At 37.5% G+C, this 16,822-nt stretch overlaps 1 protein-coding gene across 5 annotated transcripts; it reads right to left on the bottom strand.

The window, feature by feature from the left end:
- Positions 1 to 323: 323 nt before the first annotated feature.
- LOC100800079 (uncharacterized) lies at positions 324 to 16,591 on the bottom strand. Of its 5 annotated transcripts, XM_041014893.1 has the most exons (11): positions 16,333 to 16,591; positions 14,549 to 14,587; positions 14,190 to 14,252; positions 13,710 to 14,095; positions 10,924 to 13,517; positions 10,666 to 10,790; positions 8,434 to 10,200; positions 8,254 to 8,302; positions 7,920 to 8,167; positions 6,441 to 6,542; positions 324 to 1,266 (listed from the first exon to the last, which is right to left on the bottom strand). In XM_041014893.1, the coding sequence occupies exons 4-11, from the start codon at positions 13,900 to 13,902 to the stop codon at positions 1,032 to 1,034; spliced, it is 5,313 nt and encodes a 1,770-aa protein (XP_040870827.1). In that variant the 5' UTR covers positions 13,903 to 14,095; positions 14,190 to 14,252; positions 14,549 to 14,587; positions 16,333 to 16,591; the 3' UTR covers positions 324 to 1,031. The 5 variants fall into 5 exon arrangements, with proteins under 5 accessions (XP_040870827.1, XP_006578553.1, XP_006578552.1 ...); XM_006578490.4 differs by lacking the exon at positions 14,190 to 14,252; XM_006578489.4 differs by lacking the exon at positions 14,549 to 14,587.
- Positions 16,592 to 16,822: the final 231 nt, after the last annotated feature.

Below are 16,822 nucleotides of genomic sequence, written 5' to 3'. Positions count from 1 at the left end.
AAATACTTGTATAAAACACGATCATTTGAGGATTTTATATATTAAAAAATTGACTTTTTTTTAATTGACTCAAATTTAAAATTCTAAATTACACATAATCCAAATAATTTAACTAAAGGTACCAGAAAGTACAATAAAATCTAAAAAATAAAACTAAAAACGAATGGGTCCTCAATTCATGGCCCACGAATATCAAGTAAATTGCAAAGAAACCAACATCACATGTACAGCTTCATCGATTCTTTCGAAGCACAATTCCCGCAAGAAAATCAATCATTGGCAATTTCAGGTAATCATTCAAGATGAGAAAAGATTCCCGCCCCTTAGTATCAGTAATGGTTTTGATTGATATATCCAATGACTAGATGTCCACAAGACAATTTTCTGTACGACGACATCAACTAAGCTTAATAATTTAACACCAATTTGTATCCAACACTACGGAAGACACAATAATTAGTAATACATGGAGATTTATGTAAACTACAAATTGGTGTATATAATATAGTCCACTATCAATCAATACTAGCTAAATGCCATAAGTAAACCAAGTCCACTATTTTAGAGGCCCTTACACTTGCTGATGGCATTGCTTCATAACATCCCCTGCCAAAGGGGTTTTGCAATGGGAAGGACTACACAGGAAAGCATACAGAAAATGATTTGATATTGAGACAAAATGATTAGTGAAGGAATCTATGCTTAATTAGACAAAACCAAGCCAAATGGTATGATTAAACCTTAATAGACTGCATATATAATTTTTGCTATATACAAATGGCTTGGAACCTGAAAATCAAAAGTAAAAGATAACTAGATTGAAAAGATCTACACATACATACATATATAGATTGCAAAGATCTACATCCTCCGGTGATTGGAGAGGCAATCTAGTACCATTCTTCTCCTACATTGCCAGTTGTATGGTTCTATGGCGATGAAACGCAATAATAGTTGAAAAAAAAGGACCAGAAACTGGAGGTTGTGGAGTCAATTGATCAAAAAAGATGGAAAAATGAATTAATTAATTATCAAAGTGAAAAACATTGTACCCTGTCAGGGAGATTCCTAGGCAATGGAACTGCAGTAACATATTTTAGGGGGAACGATTTTTGAGCATTAGTATTTGCACCAGAAGATGATGAGGCCTCTGCCCCATCATTTTGTCCCCTTCCATGGAACTTGGCAAATCGGTTGATGACAGAATATCTTTCCAAATCCTGACATTCCACTCTCAAGTCCAAAATTGAGGCTTTACTATTTAATCTGTATCACCAAGATGAAATGACAAAATAAGTACAACAAAATTGTAGCTGTCATGTAAAGATAAATTAAAGCATCGAAATGAAATATAATATAATGATAGTAGCAGTAGCAGACAACCAACTTATTAGAGGGGAAACATGGAGACCAATTTCTTCACATGTGCTACATATGAGCTGAGATATTGCAAATACTACCATTTCCAAGCCCTATAAAATTCTTAATAGGTAAATAGAAAAAGGGCAGAGGGGATTACAACTAAAGAAATTTAGAGCAATTTCATGCAGTAACAAGGAGCAGACATTAGATATGAAGAGAAATATACATGAAATTTTATATAGCTCAACCTACTGCAAAAACTGTAAGCCTAATTGTACCGGTGTCACAGAAAAATCACAATATTAATGAAAAAATACATTATAGTGAATAGTTTCCCAAGCCTCAGCCAAAATCCAAATACTCTATGAAAATTTGCATCTCTCCACAATCCAACTAATAATCAGTTAATCACAGTAGTCACTAATGTGGAAATCAGTGCAGAGCCCCCCAAAGATGCTACAGTGAGATGCCCTCTATTCTAAAATTTTACACACACTCTAGATTCATTATATTCTTTCTACATATTTTATATATATCTCTTATTATTACTATGTTATTTCTATTTAATTGTTACATTTTTCTATTCATATGCATTCTGTTTATGTATGTTATATATTTGTCTCTATTATATAATACATAATTATTATTAAAAAATTAATATATTCTTAAACATTGATTAGAGTACCCTTTAGTTTCATAATATAATATATAATTAATAATGACAAACTCTTTCTCCCATCAGTCGCCACCTCCTCACTCAACCATCTTTCAGAAAATAGAAATGTGTCCCCTGCTCTTGCAACCCCAAACTAGGGAAGAACATAATAAGAAGAAGAAACCAGGACAAAAGTTGCAGAACATGGGGCTGAACAACATGGAAGCTAGAAATATGCAGAACAGGCTGTGCACCACCAGAGATGGCCAGAAAAGATGCAACAGAGAGACAGGTAAGAGCAAGAGAAAAAAGTGTTGAATGAAGGAGATAAGTGACACCATGTCAAAGCGAAAAACAAAGGGAGTTTTTTCCTATGAAATCCCAAAAATAAGCCCACAACATTTAATTTTTTGGAGCATATTCAGAAGTTCAGGCCCATCTGTAGGGGCAGAGCAATCACAGCTGCAATGACCCCTATTCCTCCCGCAAATGTAGCCACTACACTGGTGTGACAGAATCAAGCCTACTGTAGCAGCCAGGGGCCACTCCACTCCACTATGGCACTATTGCACCGCTTAAGCAAACGATCGACTACCCTGTTAATAGTAAATCAGAAAGTGTTTGGGAACTCAAGGGTAACAAAGGAAACCTTACAAGACTAAGATTCCTGGACTAGTTAGAACTGAAAGGAACTTTTTCAGAAGCACAAGGGGAGACAAGATCACGATTACGAATGACTTTGAATGGGATTTTCTAAAGGAATAAATCAGCTGGAGACAGAAGTCAAGTGTTTATGAGTTTAGGAAGTAGATGATAAGTCAACTATTTCGGAGTAGCCACTGGGAAGAAATGACTTTATCAAAAAGATGGAGCTCAAGGAGAGGGAGCCCTTAAGAGATAAACAGACAAAGGAACTATAGTAGAAAAAATAATAGTTGTAAGCTTCTCTGAATACTTCATATACCAAGGAAAACTTCTATAGGCCTTCTACTGAAGGCTTGGTTGATTTCCAATGTTTCAGGCCAAGCTTGTTGATTGCAAGGACCATTCAAAAAGAGAACTAAAGCACCATTAGGAGTATATATAAGGAAAAAACGCCAAGACCCAACACAGCTAATTTCCAATACTGCCATTTCATAAAATAAGACATATCAAATATGATGTAGAGTTTTATTACAACAACAAAATTGGGGTTTGCATGAATATGATTTTAATCACTTTGGTGACAAAGGACAGATCCACTAAGGAAAAGGATTGCCAACCTATTACAGCCCCATAACAGATTCATTAGCTTGTACTCCCTCCACCCCTAATTATAAGACACTTTTCAGAAATTTATGTGTCCCTTTTTATAAGATCCTTTTCTAATTTCTAGATGCATTAATTATTTTTTTTCATACATACCCTTTCTTAATTATTCTCTCTCCAAACATTAATGAGAAACAATTAAGTGGATAAAGAGATAAGAAAAGGGTATTTTGGATTGATAGTGCAAATAATTGACATACTTAATGTGATTAACTAATTTAACTACATTTCGTAAGGGGCGTGAATTAATTGAAAGGGTCTTATAGTTAGGGACGGAGAGAGTTGAACTCGTCACAAAGTTCCTGTTAGATATAATTAGGGAATATTGACTATTTATGTAATTAGGTAAATTCTGATGTCTTCCATTTAGATAGACTTACCATTTAGATAGATTAAATCCGGAAATTTATGGAATTGATTCTCTTCAAGGAGGAGGGGGAGTCCTGACACAGCGGTACAGTTGTGCCTAGGTGATTGGTTTGGTGATGGGTTCAAATCTGGAAACAGCCTTTTTGCATATGCAAGGGTAAGGCTGCATAAAATGACCTCCCCTATACCTTCACATAACGAGGAGCCTCAGCACACTTGGGTATGTTAGTTTATTCTCTTCGCTTTGTATATAGATATGGTATTATTAACTATTATCATTGAATAAAACACTTCATTATTTAGTCTCAACTTGTTATTACGAGCAGGTTCAAGATCTCTTTTCTCATTTGCAGTTTCTCAATCAAAGGATGAGATTATCATCTTAGAGTAAGTATGACTTAGACATACTTAAAGAAATTGGTATGACGGATTGTAGACCCATCGATAGTTCCATGGACACAGTCACACAAATTAAAAATACCCAGCCAGGGCTCAAATTCAGAAGATATCAGAGATTGTTAGGAAAGCTCATCTACCTCACTATTACAAGACAAGATATTTCCTCCTGTAGTTGGGTGAGTCATTTCATGCAATCTCCTCATAATGACCATGGAGATGCAATGATCCGAATTCTGAGGTACATTGGAAAGGGCACTATCACCTAAGTAGTCAATCCCGGATAACGGCACATAGAGGCCAACCCCAAAACCGCTAAAGCAGGATAGCAGAAAGCGGAATGGCCACTATTTTGAATTTTTTTATTAGTTATTACTATTTTTCTTTAATTTATTATATTATATGTTATGCTTTTTTTATTTTTTTTATTATTTTTATTTAGTTTATTATATTACAGTTATGCTTTAAATAGTATACTTTTATTAACTAGTTTATTATATTTTTATTCTTCTTCTTTAGTTTATTATTACAAATGTTTTTTTTAGTTCATCATTATTATTATTATTTAGTTTATTTTTGTAATTATTGAGTTTATTACATTTCTTTATGATTTTTTAGTATATTATATTTTTTATTATTATATTATATGCTATTCTTTAAATAAAAAGATTAAACTTGACTTAAATTGAAGCCCAACAAACCAAAAGGAAAAAAAGGGGGAACTTAAATGGAAAAGACAAAAGATTAATAGTGTTAGATTGGTAAAAGACGTAACATGGGAAAATTTGGAAAAGACAGAAGAATTAATTGGGGGGTGGGGGAATAAATGAAAAAGCTTAAAAAAATTCAAAAAGCCCAAAAATGAATTGAAACGGCAAATGAATGGGGGAAATTTTTATTTTTCTCCCCAAGCACAGAATCACAGCTGCTTACGCATTCACCCTAGCACCATTTAGCCGCAAAACGCGATCACACCCACCACAATAGAAAACCCACGCCACACCAAGGTTTTGCGTCACAACTATTTAAAATCCACGAATGCACCCCACAAATTGCCGCTAACGCATAGTGATTAACTACATAAACCGGGACAAGGTCTTATCAATGAGGACAAAGGAAACAAACCTATTGATAAGCAGTCCACTTAAGCTTATTGTGTGTCATGACTCATGAACTCATTTGGATTAAACAACTTAAAGAATTGAAGTTCGAAGATACTCAACAAATGAAATTATGTAGTGATAATGAAGCGACTCTTCATATAGCTTCCAATCTAGTGTTCCATTTCCATGAACGAACTAAACATATATATAAATTGATGATCATTTTATTTGGGAGAAAGCTCTCTCTTAAGAAGCCACTATCAAATTTTAGCTCTAATCATTAACTAGTAATTTCACAATCTCTAAGAGGACCAAGAATTCAATATATTTGTTCCAAGCTTGGAACATTTGACTTATATGCTCTAGCTTGAGCGAGTGTTGGAATTAGTAGTTAAATGCCTTTCAGATACAGGTACACTATTCTTGTACCTAGAATATACCGTGCATGTACTAAGGAACTAGAATCATCATTAATCTCCTTATAAACACAAAACAGTGTATATAAATACTAGATCAGCTGAATAACTCATTCAAGCTATTAGAAAAGTCATTCTCGTAATCCCTAAAAATTCCTCATGTAATAACATTCAACCTTCCAACAAATGCATATGGAGGATTTCACATTCTCAATTCATTGATCTTCATTCAAGTGCTACTAAATCTCAAAATATATAAATTTTATGTCTTTGTTGCATCTATCATTGCTTAATCAGGGGGTTATGCAAATTCTGCAATCAAGCAACCACTTACCACACTCTTTAATCTTTATCATTAATCTCATCTATTTCAGTTCAGCATTCCAAAAAGAGCTATAATAGCAACATCAAAAGCATAACCCTCTTCCACATTATAAACACACTTTTTTATTCTATCCAAACATATAATACACAAATTTTAACCTAAATTTTCGAGGGAAGCCACTTATACAAGCAAAGTTTGTATCTCTATCTCATGAGTAGTTGAGTCAATTGAACATGTGAGACCCATTTAGAGAAGCAAAAAGAAAGTAACCAATCAAGACAAAAGCCCTATTTCAACAACTTAAATTTTCCAAATACCATGCAAAAGAAACAAAAAGACAAATCTGTGACAACCTTCAAGATTTCAATACCAAAGCACCTGTTCATATTTGCATGCATACAGAACATGAGCCCACGTATCCAATTTGTTGCTTGTATAGACCAGACACCCAATGAAGAAAATAAAAAAACATATATAAAGCACAAAACTATATGCTATGATAGTACCTCAATATATCATCTTCCAATTTCCTTGCTCTACCAACGAAGTCCGTAACTTTCAAAATGTAATGATCAATTTTGTCGGATGATTTACACTTCTCAGACAGCCTACAGAACATATCACTAAAATATGTAAATTGCTAAATGAAGCAGAAAGTTATGTAGAGAAGGGATCAGTTTACAATGGCACAAAACTTAACATTAGCACATTCATTCAAGGACTTTATATTAGAATAAGATTTTATTGGTCTAACTATTGAATTATAAGTATCCATTACATTAATTGTTTGTCTCAATTATTAAATTTATAAAAATTGAGCAATAGGAACATAAATATTTCTTCTTTTCATATTTTCAAAGGTATATATCGTATTAATTTTAATTTATATTAATGAAGTGCTAAATTTTGGATTAATGTATGATATACATATAAGATCTATATTCTAAGGAACTTCCAATCCAACAGAAAATTTTGGGATAAATTATGCAGTAAAAGGTTACTAGAGTGATTGACTTACACCAATGTAAACACAGATCCCTTATACATACATCATAGTTGTCAATCCTATATAGCAGCACGGGGTGGCTGACCCTGAAAGTGCTACAGCAGGTAGCGCGATGGATATTATTCTAACCAATAAGAATATATTAGGAAAAACCCAAGTCCCACATCGGCTAGTGATAAGGCCAAGATAAAGTATATAAAGTGGGGGGAAACCCGCACCCTTTGAGCTAGCTTTTGGGGTTGAGTTAGGCCCAAACCCAAATTTTAAGAGAATACAACAACAAAGCCTCGTCCCACTAAATGAGATCGGATACAATTTGGCAAAGTTAAAAACCAAACCTTTATGAGATGCCTAGATTAGAAGAGAGAACAAGACAGTGAGATGAAAGATCTGTTATAGAGAGATTAAAAAAAACAGAACTACACAGGGACAGAACAGTGCAAGGCAGCAAAGGTCATGGTTGGCCAGAAACAGAGACAGGTTCACCAAAAAAATGACCACTGAGGTCTCAGGGATGATCGGAAACTATGGAGAACGGGAGGATGCAGAAGAGAGGTTGAGACTGTCCCAATTGGCCAGAAAATGCTTGTAATGTTGTTAGAGAAGGGTGTGTGTTCAATGGAAAGGAGAACAGTTGGTGCTACTTCATAAGAGTGTGTGCAAGTAACAGAAAGTAGAGTTTCAGTTGTGATTCAAAGGAGGGCACAAAATTCTGATTTGAACCCCCTAAACAGCCATATATGACACTGCTTCATGGTTAAAACAGGTTATTCATGACCCACTCCAACCAATAGTGACCACTCCAGCCATGATTTAGTCAACAGTCACTGTGTCGCAGCAGCGACTGCCGCTACTTCAAATTGTGATGCTATTCAATTTTCTGTAGCATGCTCCAGCCACTGCTCAGATAGCACCACTATTTAGTGCTATTGACAACTATGACATGCATATATAGAATATACAGAGGGGGGGTACTTACAGGTTCTTGTTGCCAGGAGGAAAAAGTGTATCACATCTGGACCATGAGATTGAACTGCATGCTTCTCCTAATGCTAATCTTGCAACTGAGTAGACCACACTCTCATGATGCAACTTCACATCTGCTACAAGAACTGCAGCTGGAGGAGGGCTAAGTAGTTGCTGCATAAGCTGTGTAGTCAAGACAAGTCTTCTTTTCGACTTCACCACTGCTGACAAATCTTCAACTACCTCCACACTGTCTTCAACCTATAATTGTAATTATACAGAGTAAAGTGAACTCACTAATTACAGAATTACAGATCACGTGTAGACCGATTTTATAATAAACAAACCTTCTCGATCAGTCTGTTTGCACTTCGAGCCCAGTCTAATTCTGCCACACTGCCGCCACATAGTAAGAAATTTATGTTATAGGAGAACAAATATTGATAAACATAAAACAATATTAAAATAGTCATACTGAAACTATGGAAACACGGCATTTTTTCTTTAAATCACTAATTTTTCACAACCACCTGATATCTCGAAGCCTTTCAGAACCCTGTAACAGTTCTTTATGCCATGGTATGAGTTCAGATGTGGCACTTTTTCGCTTCTTCGGTCTCGTAACAAGTAAGCCAGGTTCAACAGCAGGTGTCAATAACTGAGGGTCTACATGCTTACTTGCAGCAGAGGCAGACATTGGACTTTCGCTAGCGTTACTTAGCTGAGCATCACTGACACTCTGAATTTGCTCTACTGAATTATGAAAGCACAAACTATCTGATTGGTTTGGTAAAATGAATGGCTGGTCCATAATCTTAGCAGCAGTCATCTTCTGTACATTATACATTGGCAACATCTTACCATTTTTAAAAGTTCCATACCGCTCAAACCATGATGGTGCCATCTGAGGATTTACTAGAGAATAATTACTTTTAACAGAAGTTGCTTTGTTACTATCATCAACATTAAGAGCAATTTTTTCACCATAACCAACCTTCTCTTGAGAAGATGCATTTGTGTCCTGTCTATCAAGTGGCTTTGTTGAAAAGCTTAGCATATTAGGATCTGATGATGGCATGGAATTATTACCTGACCCATCTTTGACCACATTATCATATCCATATGACAACTGCTGCCCATGGTTGGAATCTACCAGCTGTTTGTCCACCACCATATTATCAGAAACTTTCAATCTCTTGACATCCCGATTACTAGGATCAGTCTCCGTGTTTCTTGTGAATTGAACTTGATCCAACAAGGGGAAATTATGATTCAAAACAATGTTTGGTCTTAAAGATCGGCCAAAAGCCTCAATATCTCTTGGAGTAGCAGTTGGGCTAGGTTGAGATGCATCAAACATATGTTGTCCAACAGTTTCTTTCAGGTATGATGAACATGAAGCCTGTTCAGCAGCAACAACACTCTCAGGCAATGTCTTCTGCGCAGAAATTTCTTTAAGCGAGTTTCCCACAGAACTATTGGAGTAAGCAATACAAGGGTCAGTACCAGAATGGTCATTGCCATCTTTCTCCAAACCCTCATCACCTGGCTTCTGTGAGCTGGTGATCATTTCACAATCATTAATTTGTTGGGGCTGGGATAGAAACCTTGAAGCATTAGGATGTTGCTTGCTAGAAAAACTGGTCCATACATTGTGAGCAACTTTTGAAGGGGTGCCATGTGGAGATGCACTAAAAGTAACAGAAGGCTGAGTGCCAGCCTCTGCTGTCAAAATTTGGATGGCAGGATCTCTCAGACGATCTTCATCTATATCACTCAGCTGGGACATGTCCTGAGCAGAAGCCAATTCAGATTGACTAGTTTGAGCTTTTTCACAGTATTCATCAGTCTGATTCATGGAAGCAGTGAAAGCTACATTAGCAGGTTGAGTATTTGCTACTTGTCCACCAAGATTTGCCAAATTCTGATTCTGAGAATGGATCCTGGAGAAAGGAAAACCAGATGTAAAAGACTGTGGAATGTTTCCCAGCACACCGTATTGTGACACCTTATCAAAAATTTGTCCTGCTGTGCTAGAAATATTACTCCTAAGCTCCCCATGAGATGGATCTCGAGATGGAAAAGTCTGATTAGTACCCAACCATGTATGGTCCTTATCCCTTGTCTCAGACACATGTGGTGTAGTATGATCTGTCTCTGATGACCCATGAGAACATACCACAGGAAACCTTTGAGTAGGAGGAGCCAATTGTAAACCAATGCCCTGAGACAAAAAACTTTGATTCTGTGGAGGATGTGCAACAGATCCATCAGAAGACTCAGTTTCAGGCACCCTGGAAGATAAATGGCAGTTAGAAAGGCTTGTGTTTGTTGCAATGCCATAACCCCACTTGACTGGTCCAAGCTCAAGAATATTTTGACAACAGTTTTAACAAATTGAAGCAAACAGTTGACCTACGACCATCACATAGGTCATGCAAGCATATGTAGTGGTAAAAGGAAAGAAAGAGAAGATGTAAGGCAGGTATCAGCACCAATAGACCAGTAGTTTAGCAAATGCAAAAGTAAGGAGAATGCATTCCATGATTACCTTTCATGACAGAAAGCAGATTATCTTATATCGACAATAATTAAGCAGGAAGTACCACTTGCAAAAGTAAAAAGAATGCATGTCATGGCTACCTTTCATGGCAGGAAGCAGATTATTTCAACAATAATTAAGCAGTAAGTACCACATGATGGCACTAAATTTATACGTTTAAAACTAAATCATGAAGAAATGTTTCAAATTCAACTACCTGGGTGAAGTAGTCTTCTGTGAGGCATAATTCCCAACACTTCTATCAAATGAGGTTACTTTTTTTGACATTTGACCAGGGTGTATGCTTTTCAAAGCATTGTTTTCTAAGCTTTTTGAGTCAGCCTGAAAATCAGGAGCATTGTTTGGTCACATTGTAAAGGATATAAACAACTTTAGATTCTTCAAGACATGAAATTTTAAACAAATAATAGGTACACTAGCATAAAAGTATATAACAAGGTAGCGAACAAATTACCTTATTCATTTCATTATAATTCCTGTCAGAATGACCATACTTTGACTGTCCAAGATAGCTTTGGTCCTGACCTTTAAATACTCCCAAGGGTTGATGGGGCATAGGCTGTGAATTTATGACATGTTTGTTTCCAATTCCATAAGGTTCCACTTCAACACCCAGATCCCCCATCGGGTGATACTGAAATTTACGAGATACAGGAGGTCTTCGATTTCCCTGACCAGATAACTTTGGATTATGAAAATCATTGCCATCAAAACTACTATTTTCTCTCATACCACCAGCTCTAGGATGGGAAGGATTACAGCCAAGACTATCCGCAGATTTCTCCTTTTTGTTAGAGTTCTCCAAATCATGCATCTCACCTTCTACATTTCCGTTCTTTGATGATTCCAAAACTAAGGGGTTCTTCTCCATATGATGCTTATACTTTCCTGGAACTTCATTTCTTCTATAGCTTCCTGCTGACTCTGCATCCCTAAATACATCAACATTAGGGAGCTGCTTGCTGCTTTGCTGGCTGAACCATGCAGTGCCTGAATTTGGCAATGCAGCAATACCATTCGTACCAGAATCTTCCCCACAAACCTGCATATTACCTGCAGACTTCACATGTTCCATTCCAACAGATGAATTAGTATCTGAATCAGGTTCCCACATAGCAGGAACCTGGCCCATCTCCTCACACATAGCTTTCTCGTGATGGGGCTGCAATGAGTTTTCACTTTCATGGGTTTTCAAATTTGAACTCCTATCAAATGGCGATTTCATAATATCCCATCCATTAGATTTATTGAAAGGATCACCACTACTATTACCTGACAACATGCTCTGCTGGTTTTTTTCTATACCTGAGGAGTTAGCAGCATTTCCATATATTTGACCCCCTTCTGCAAGTTGTTTTTGCTGAGGACTGCAATCTAACCATTTGCCACTTTCTAAAAACTGTGGAATTGATCTCTGAGAATTGTTCTGTAACCTTTTATGCTGTTCACGCGAAGTATCAGGACCTGACTGATGAAACCCAGAAACACCGGAATAATTTTCAGAGGCATTTGGCCTACTACCATCATCGGGCCGAAGAAAAAGTCTTGAATTTATATTGGATGCTGATTGTAAGTTACTGTCAGTCCAAATAGATTGCTGTTTGCTGCTATCAATAGTTGAAGGCGGCTCATTTCCAGATGACTGTCCCATATTCCGGAAACTTAGACCACTCAACTCCTCTTGTTTGCCTATGTCACTACTAGAAGTTTCTGCTACAGCAGACTGCATAAGTGCACTCCAACTCCCACTCTGAATAGATGGAATCCCACTAAAACTATCTGTACCATCCAACATATTGAAACCACCCATATTACTGCCAAATCCATCCCACAGGCTGTCATCTGAACCAAACAAAATTTTCTCTTCAGTCGGATCTAAGGTAGCAACGTTCTGTGAAGGAGGAGCCTGCACTAGCATCTTGTCCTGCAACATCTCTAAAGATCCAGCTAGTTCTTGCCTCCCGTGAAAATCTTGCATTGGTAGAATTCTTTGCTCAGGATTCATTTGCTGCAAGTTCTCCATATTCGGTCCATTATTTATACTGTGAGCAGTAGAACCAAACATATTTTTCCCTTGAACATCCTGCCTTGAAACTGAAGTCCCATCATTTGTGTTAACTTGGTCTGGACATGCAGCATATTGATGAGGAGAAAATGAATTATCACCAGCTGATATGTGCTGCAGAGCAGGTTTGTTCCCAAGAACAAGAGAATACTGGTGTGGGATAGAAACCTGAGGCACTGCAGGCTTATCTGCTTGAACATTATACAGGTTAGGTGTGCCTCTTGAACTAGAAATAGGAACCCCATAAAGAGACTGATCACCCTGATTAGGAACCAAACCCATCAGGTGCAATGTCTGTCCTTGTTCAGGGGAAAACATAAGTCCATTAGAGGACCCATGCAGAACTGGGGAGCCACCATGCTGGAGCCAATTAGCATTAGTTGGCATAACTTCAGGCTGCCATATAAGGTTAGATGCCTCGTTAATGGGAATGCCACTGATGAGAGATGCAGAATGGCTTGCAACTACCTGTTTTGAAATGGAGGAAGTAGGAGCCATAGAATCATGTTGCTTCGCTTCTAATTGATGAAATTGTTGCTGCCTCTGAAGTTCTTGCATCTGGTTATGTACTGCTTGCTGCTTTAATACATGCATTTCATTTACGCCTGACTGCTGTCTAGGTAAAGGTTGAAGCATTCCACCATGCTGTCCACCTATTTGCTGCTGACCCCCAAAAAAATCAAAATTGACTGGAGATTCAGCAGCGTCATTCCTAGCCAAGTTTTTCTTGTAGAGTTCAAGACCACTCCCTTGTGACTCCAGCACTGGTATTCCTCTTGACAGACTATCCCAATCAGACTCTGTGTCCACTCCCAAAATGTCATGCTGCCTGGTCTGAAAAACCTGTTGTCCCTGTATATAGCCATTCACAGCTGATTGCTGGTTTGGCAGCAGATTTCTGCCAGACTCAGGCCTAAAACTAGACTGAGATAGGTTCAATCCATGTCGCAAATGTGGAGAGCTTGCATGTCCCTGCTCAGGATCTTTGTCCCAGGAAAGGTAGTATGATTAGTAATCAATAAAGACAACCTCAAAGCACATAACAAAGTTAAATTTCAACACCACATTTTACTTATTTAAAATCAATATAACTGTACAAAAATGGATAATGCACATTAAATATCATCAACAAATTTAAAACTAAAAAATGAAAGTTTGTAGATGTAGAACTTTACCTGATTGTTGTTGATTAAAATTCTTCAAATTGGAAATAAAAGGCACACCAGTCGATCTCTGGCTACCAGCCCACAAATTGTTGCTTAGTCCTGGCCAGTTCCCATCAACTGCCTGAGAATGATATTGTCCCTGGGACAAGTTCTCTTGACCAAAAAAATTATGGACCCTGTCTCCTACTTCGTTTCCAGGCATAGATAATCCAGCCCACAAATCTTCAGCAGACAACTATTTATATTAGGGTCTAGTTGATCAAAGGAAAAAGTTTAAAATTTTTGACAAACTACATAGCAGGAAGATCAAGAAAAGTTTCTCCGGGTATGTATGATGCTGTCCAAAAATGCACCTCTGAGCAACAACCATTTAACCTTGAAATTATTAAAACATCCTGCAAGTAAAATTCCAAATGGTGTAAATTAACTACAAAGATAATAGTAAAAAGATGTGACAATTTAATACAAACAGACATATCACATACTCACATAAATGCCATACTTGGGCACTATTAACCAGATGCATCATGTCATTTACAGTACTACTTTGTTCTGAGATAACAAAATACAAGGGTTATGATATTGGACCAGAATCTCTTTAATGCAAAATAAAGAGTACAGAGAATTTTGCACAAGCCAGCAATATAAGATGGAAAATTAGCTTTGCCAAAATGAATCACACATCAATGTTTCTATTTTACACACCCTATTTGCAGCTTCTGTCCTATATTTGGAAATGGGTGTTCTTCTAGTGATGCAAAAATAATCTGTTATTTCATACTGACATCCTGCTACTATTTAACTATTCCACAAATAACTATCCTTAAGACAGTTGATAAATATATCACCTTTGTGGTACCAGCCTACTGGCCTACCAGGCAGCTATTCTGCAAATCGAAAATCAAAGCTTTAGTTCATTGCAAACTCATAACCAGTTAACACCCCTCAAGAAGTATTCAAAAACTTCAAATCATGAGTAGTGTTAAAATTCTCCCCTTTTGTAATGCATGTACACACAAATTATCTGCACATATAAACGACATTTTACCAAACGCATCTATCATCTCCATTCATACCAACCTGATTTATGTGGTATCCTATTTTTAACAACTAAGCTCAAATTAAATAGATATAATTACACCACTCAAATTGTCAATACAAGAAAATGAAGGATGAAATAGAAACTTATATGTTCAGAACATGAATATGAAAATTCTCTCCGCTAGTCCAACCACACATCAATGGTCAAGATTAAAAGTTATTAATTGTTAACATGACTACTTTAAAAAATCACATGGCTTAAAGTTTTAATCTTAACCATTCATGGTTATATAGATTGAGTACTGTCCTGAAGACATCATTTTTCACTTATGTTAAATAAAAAGGCATACCAATTAGTTTTACATACACACCCATATATATATGTATGTGTGGGTGTGAGTGTGCACATAAAACGGCTTCATATAATTCATTTTATCTAAGGGTACTAATGATTTGGTGACTTGTTGGTCATGGGTTCGAATCCGGAAACAGCCTCTTTGCATATGCAAGGGTAAGGCTGCGTACAATATCCCTCCCCCATACCTTCGCATAGCGAAGAGCCTCTGGGCAATGGGGTACGAAATTTTTTAAGGGTACTAATGATGACAGGGTGCACGGAGGTTAAAAATCAGCATGACTTTACTTGACCACATTTCCTGACTTAGTTTTGAAGCCAAGGTAAACCAACAACCCAATACAAGTAGAATAATCACAATTTTAAATCAGTCCACACAATCATTTCATGTCATTCAAGTGCTGACCGAGCCATTCTCGGATAACTAGAAAACAGTTAACCAACCAATTAGACCAAATGACCGAAGTTGCACCAAAATATTGTATTCAAAGACCTTCTAACCCGATTTTCGATGCTTTACCAATATTGTAGGTGTCTGAAGGAGGGAGGGAGAGAGAGAGAGAGAGGCAAGCAGGGATATCAAAAACTCCACCTCTAAATTAGTTGTTTCAAATTCTCCAATTTGAGCGGGGGGAAAAGTACCCAATAAATATCCTATAGAATTTTCAAAACTCCTATATAAATCAAGCATTAGAAAAAGCACTTCATCACACAAAATATTTCAAACTCTCTTCCCCCCTCATAATTCCCTATCCAAACAGAGTCTAATCCTGGATAGACTTCCAAGGGATACCAAAAAAAATCACGGCAACCAAACAAACAGTGAAGAATAGAAGAATCAAGCGCCAAAACTAAAATCTAATAATCAAACAGGAACAAGTCACACCAAAACCGAATTCAATTTTCCTTCTTTCATTTTCAGCTGTTCCCAAAACGGAACGACGCAAAACACACACACACACACTCAATCACAATTCCCTCCACGAGCTCCAGCACCAGCTGAGCTCAAACCAAACACGCATTCACGCGATAACACGCAAGATCGGAAGCATGCGCGCAATTCCGTTTCGCAAGCAGCATTCGTATCGATTTCGCCGCGCAAAACAGCTGAATGAGCTCCGGAGATTGCACACACGCGCGTAGATTCGCCTCATCTTTTTTTTCCTTTTCGTTTTCTAGAGAGAGAAACGGAGGGAGCTAGGGTTTGTAGAGATAGAAAGAGGGTGCGGAACTCACAGTGACATTGAGAAAGCTCCATTGAAGTGCGAAGCTGATCCTCGAAACGCGAGCGTTTAGGGTTTGCACTTTGCAGCAAGAGCAGCGAGCACGGTGGGAAGGGGCGCGTGCGTCCGACCGTGCGTTTCGTTGTTCGGACAGATAAAAAAGAGTGATCGAAATAGTGAGAGAAAATTTTCAACGAACAACAAGAGGGGGCAGGTTCGGAGAGAGAAGCTGGGTGCTTCGGATCCGAGGCTGGTTGGGCCGTTTCTCGCAATTCGGGAAGCGTTTCAAAGGGAAAGAGGGTGCGGAAGAGTTGTTGGGGGTAAAGTGGGTAAATGGAAATTCGGGTTGCTATCCAATTGGTTGGCGACAGGTGGCACCAGCATGGTGGGGCCCGCACTTGCCCTTCTTTTTAACCGATGTTATTCTTTGTTTTCTGACCTAACCGTTAGTAAATAAAATTATCTTTTCTTATGAGTCAACACAGGATGCATAATGGGGCAAA

The sequence above is a fragment of the Glycine max genome, chromosome 4 (genome assembly GCF_000004515.6).
Source record: "Glycine max cultivar Williams 82 chromosome 4, Glycine_max_v4.0, whole genome shotgun sequence".
In the NCBI taxonomy this organism is placed as follows: domain Eukaryota; kingdom Viridiplantae; phylum Streptophyta; class Magnoliopsida; order Fabales; family Fabaceae; genus Glycine; species Glycine max.
Note: the sequence above shows the minus strand (reverse complement) of the source record. Positions and strands in the feature narration are given on the sequence as shown.

Coding starts and splice junctions, on each gene's coding strand:
- LOC100800079 (XM_041014893.1), bottom strand. CDS start 13,902: ATGCCTGGAAACGAAGTAGGAGACAGGGTCCATAATTTTTTTGGTCAA. Junction 13,518..13,709: donor TTTTAATCAACAACAATCAG/GTAAAGTTCTAC, acceptor CCTGGGACAAAG/ATCCTGAGCAGGGACATGCA. Junction 10,201..10,665: donor CAGAAGACTACTTCACCCAG/GTAGTTGAATTT, acceptor TTTATCTTCCAG/GGTGCCTGAAACTGAGTCTT.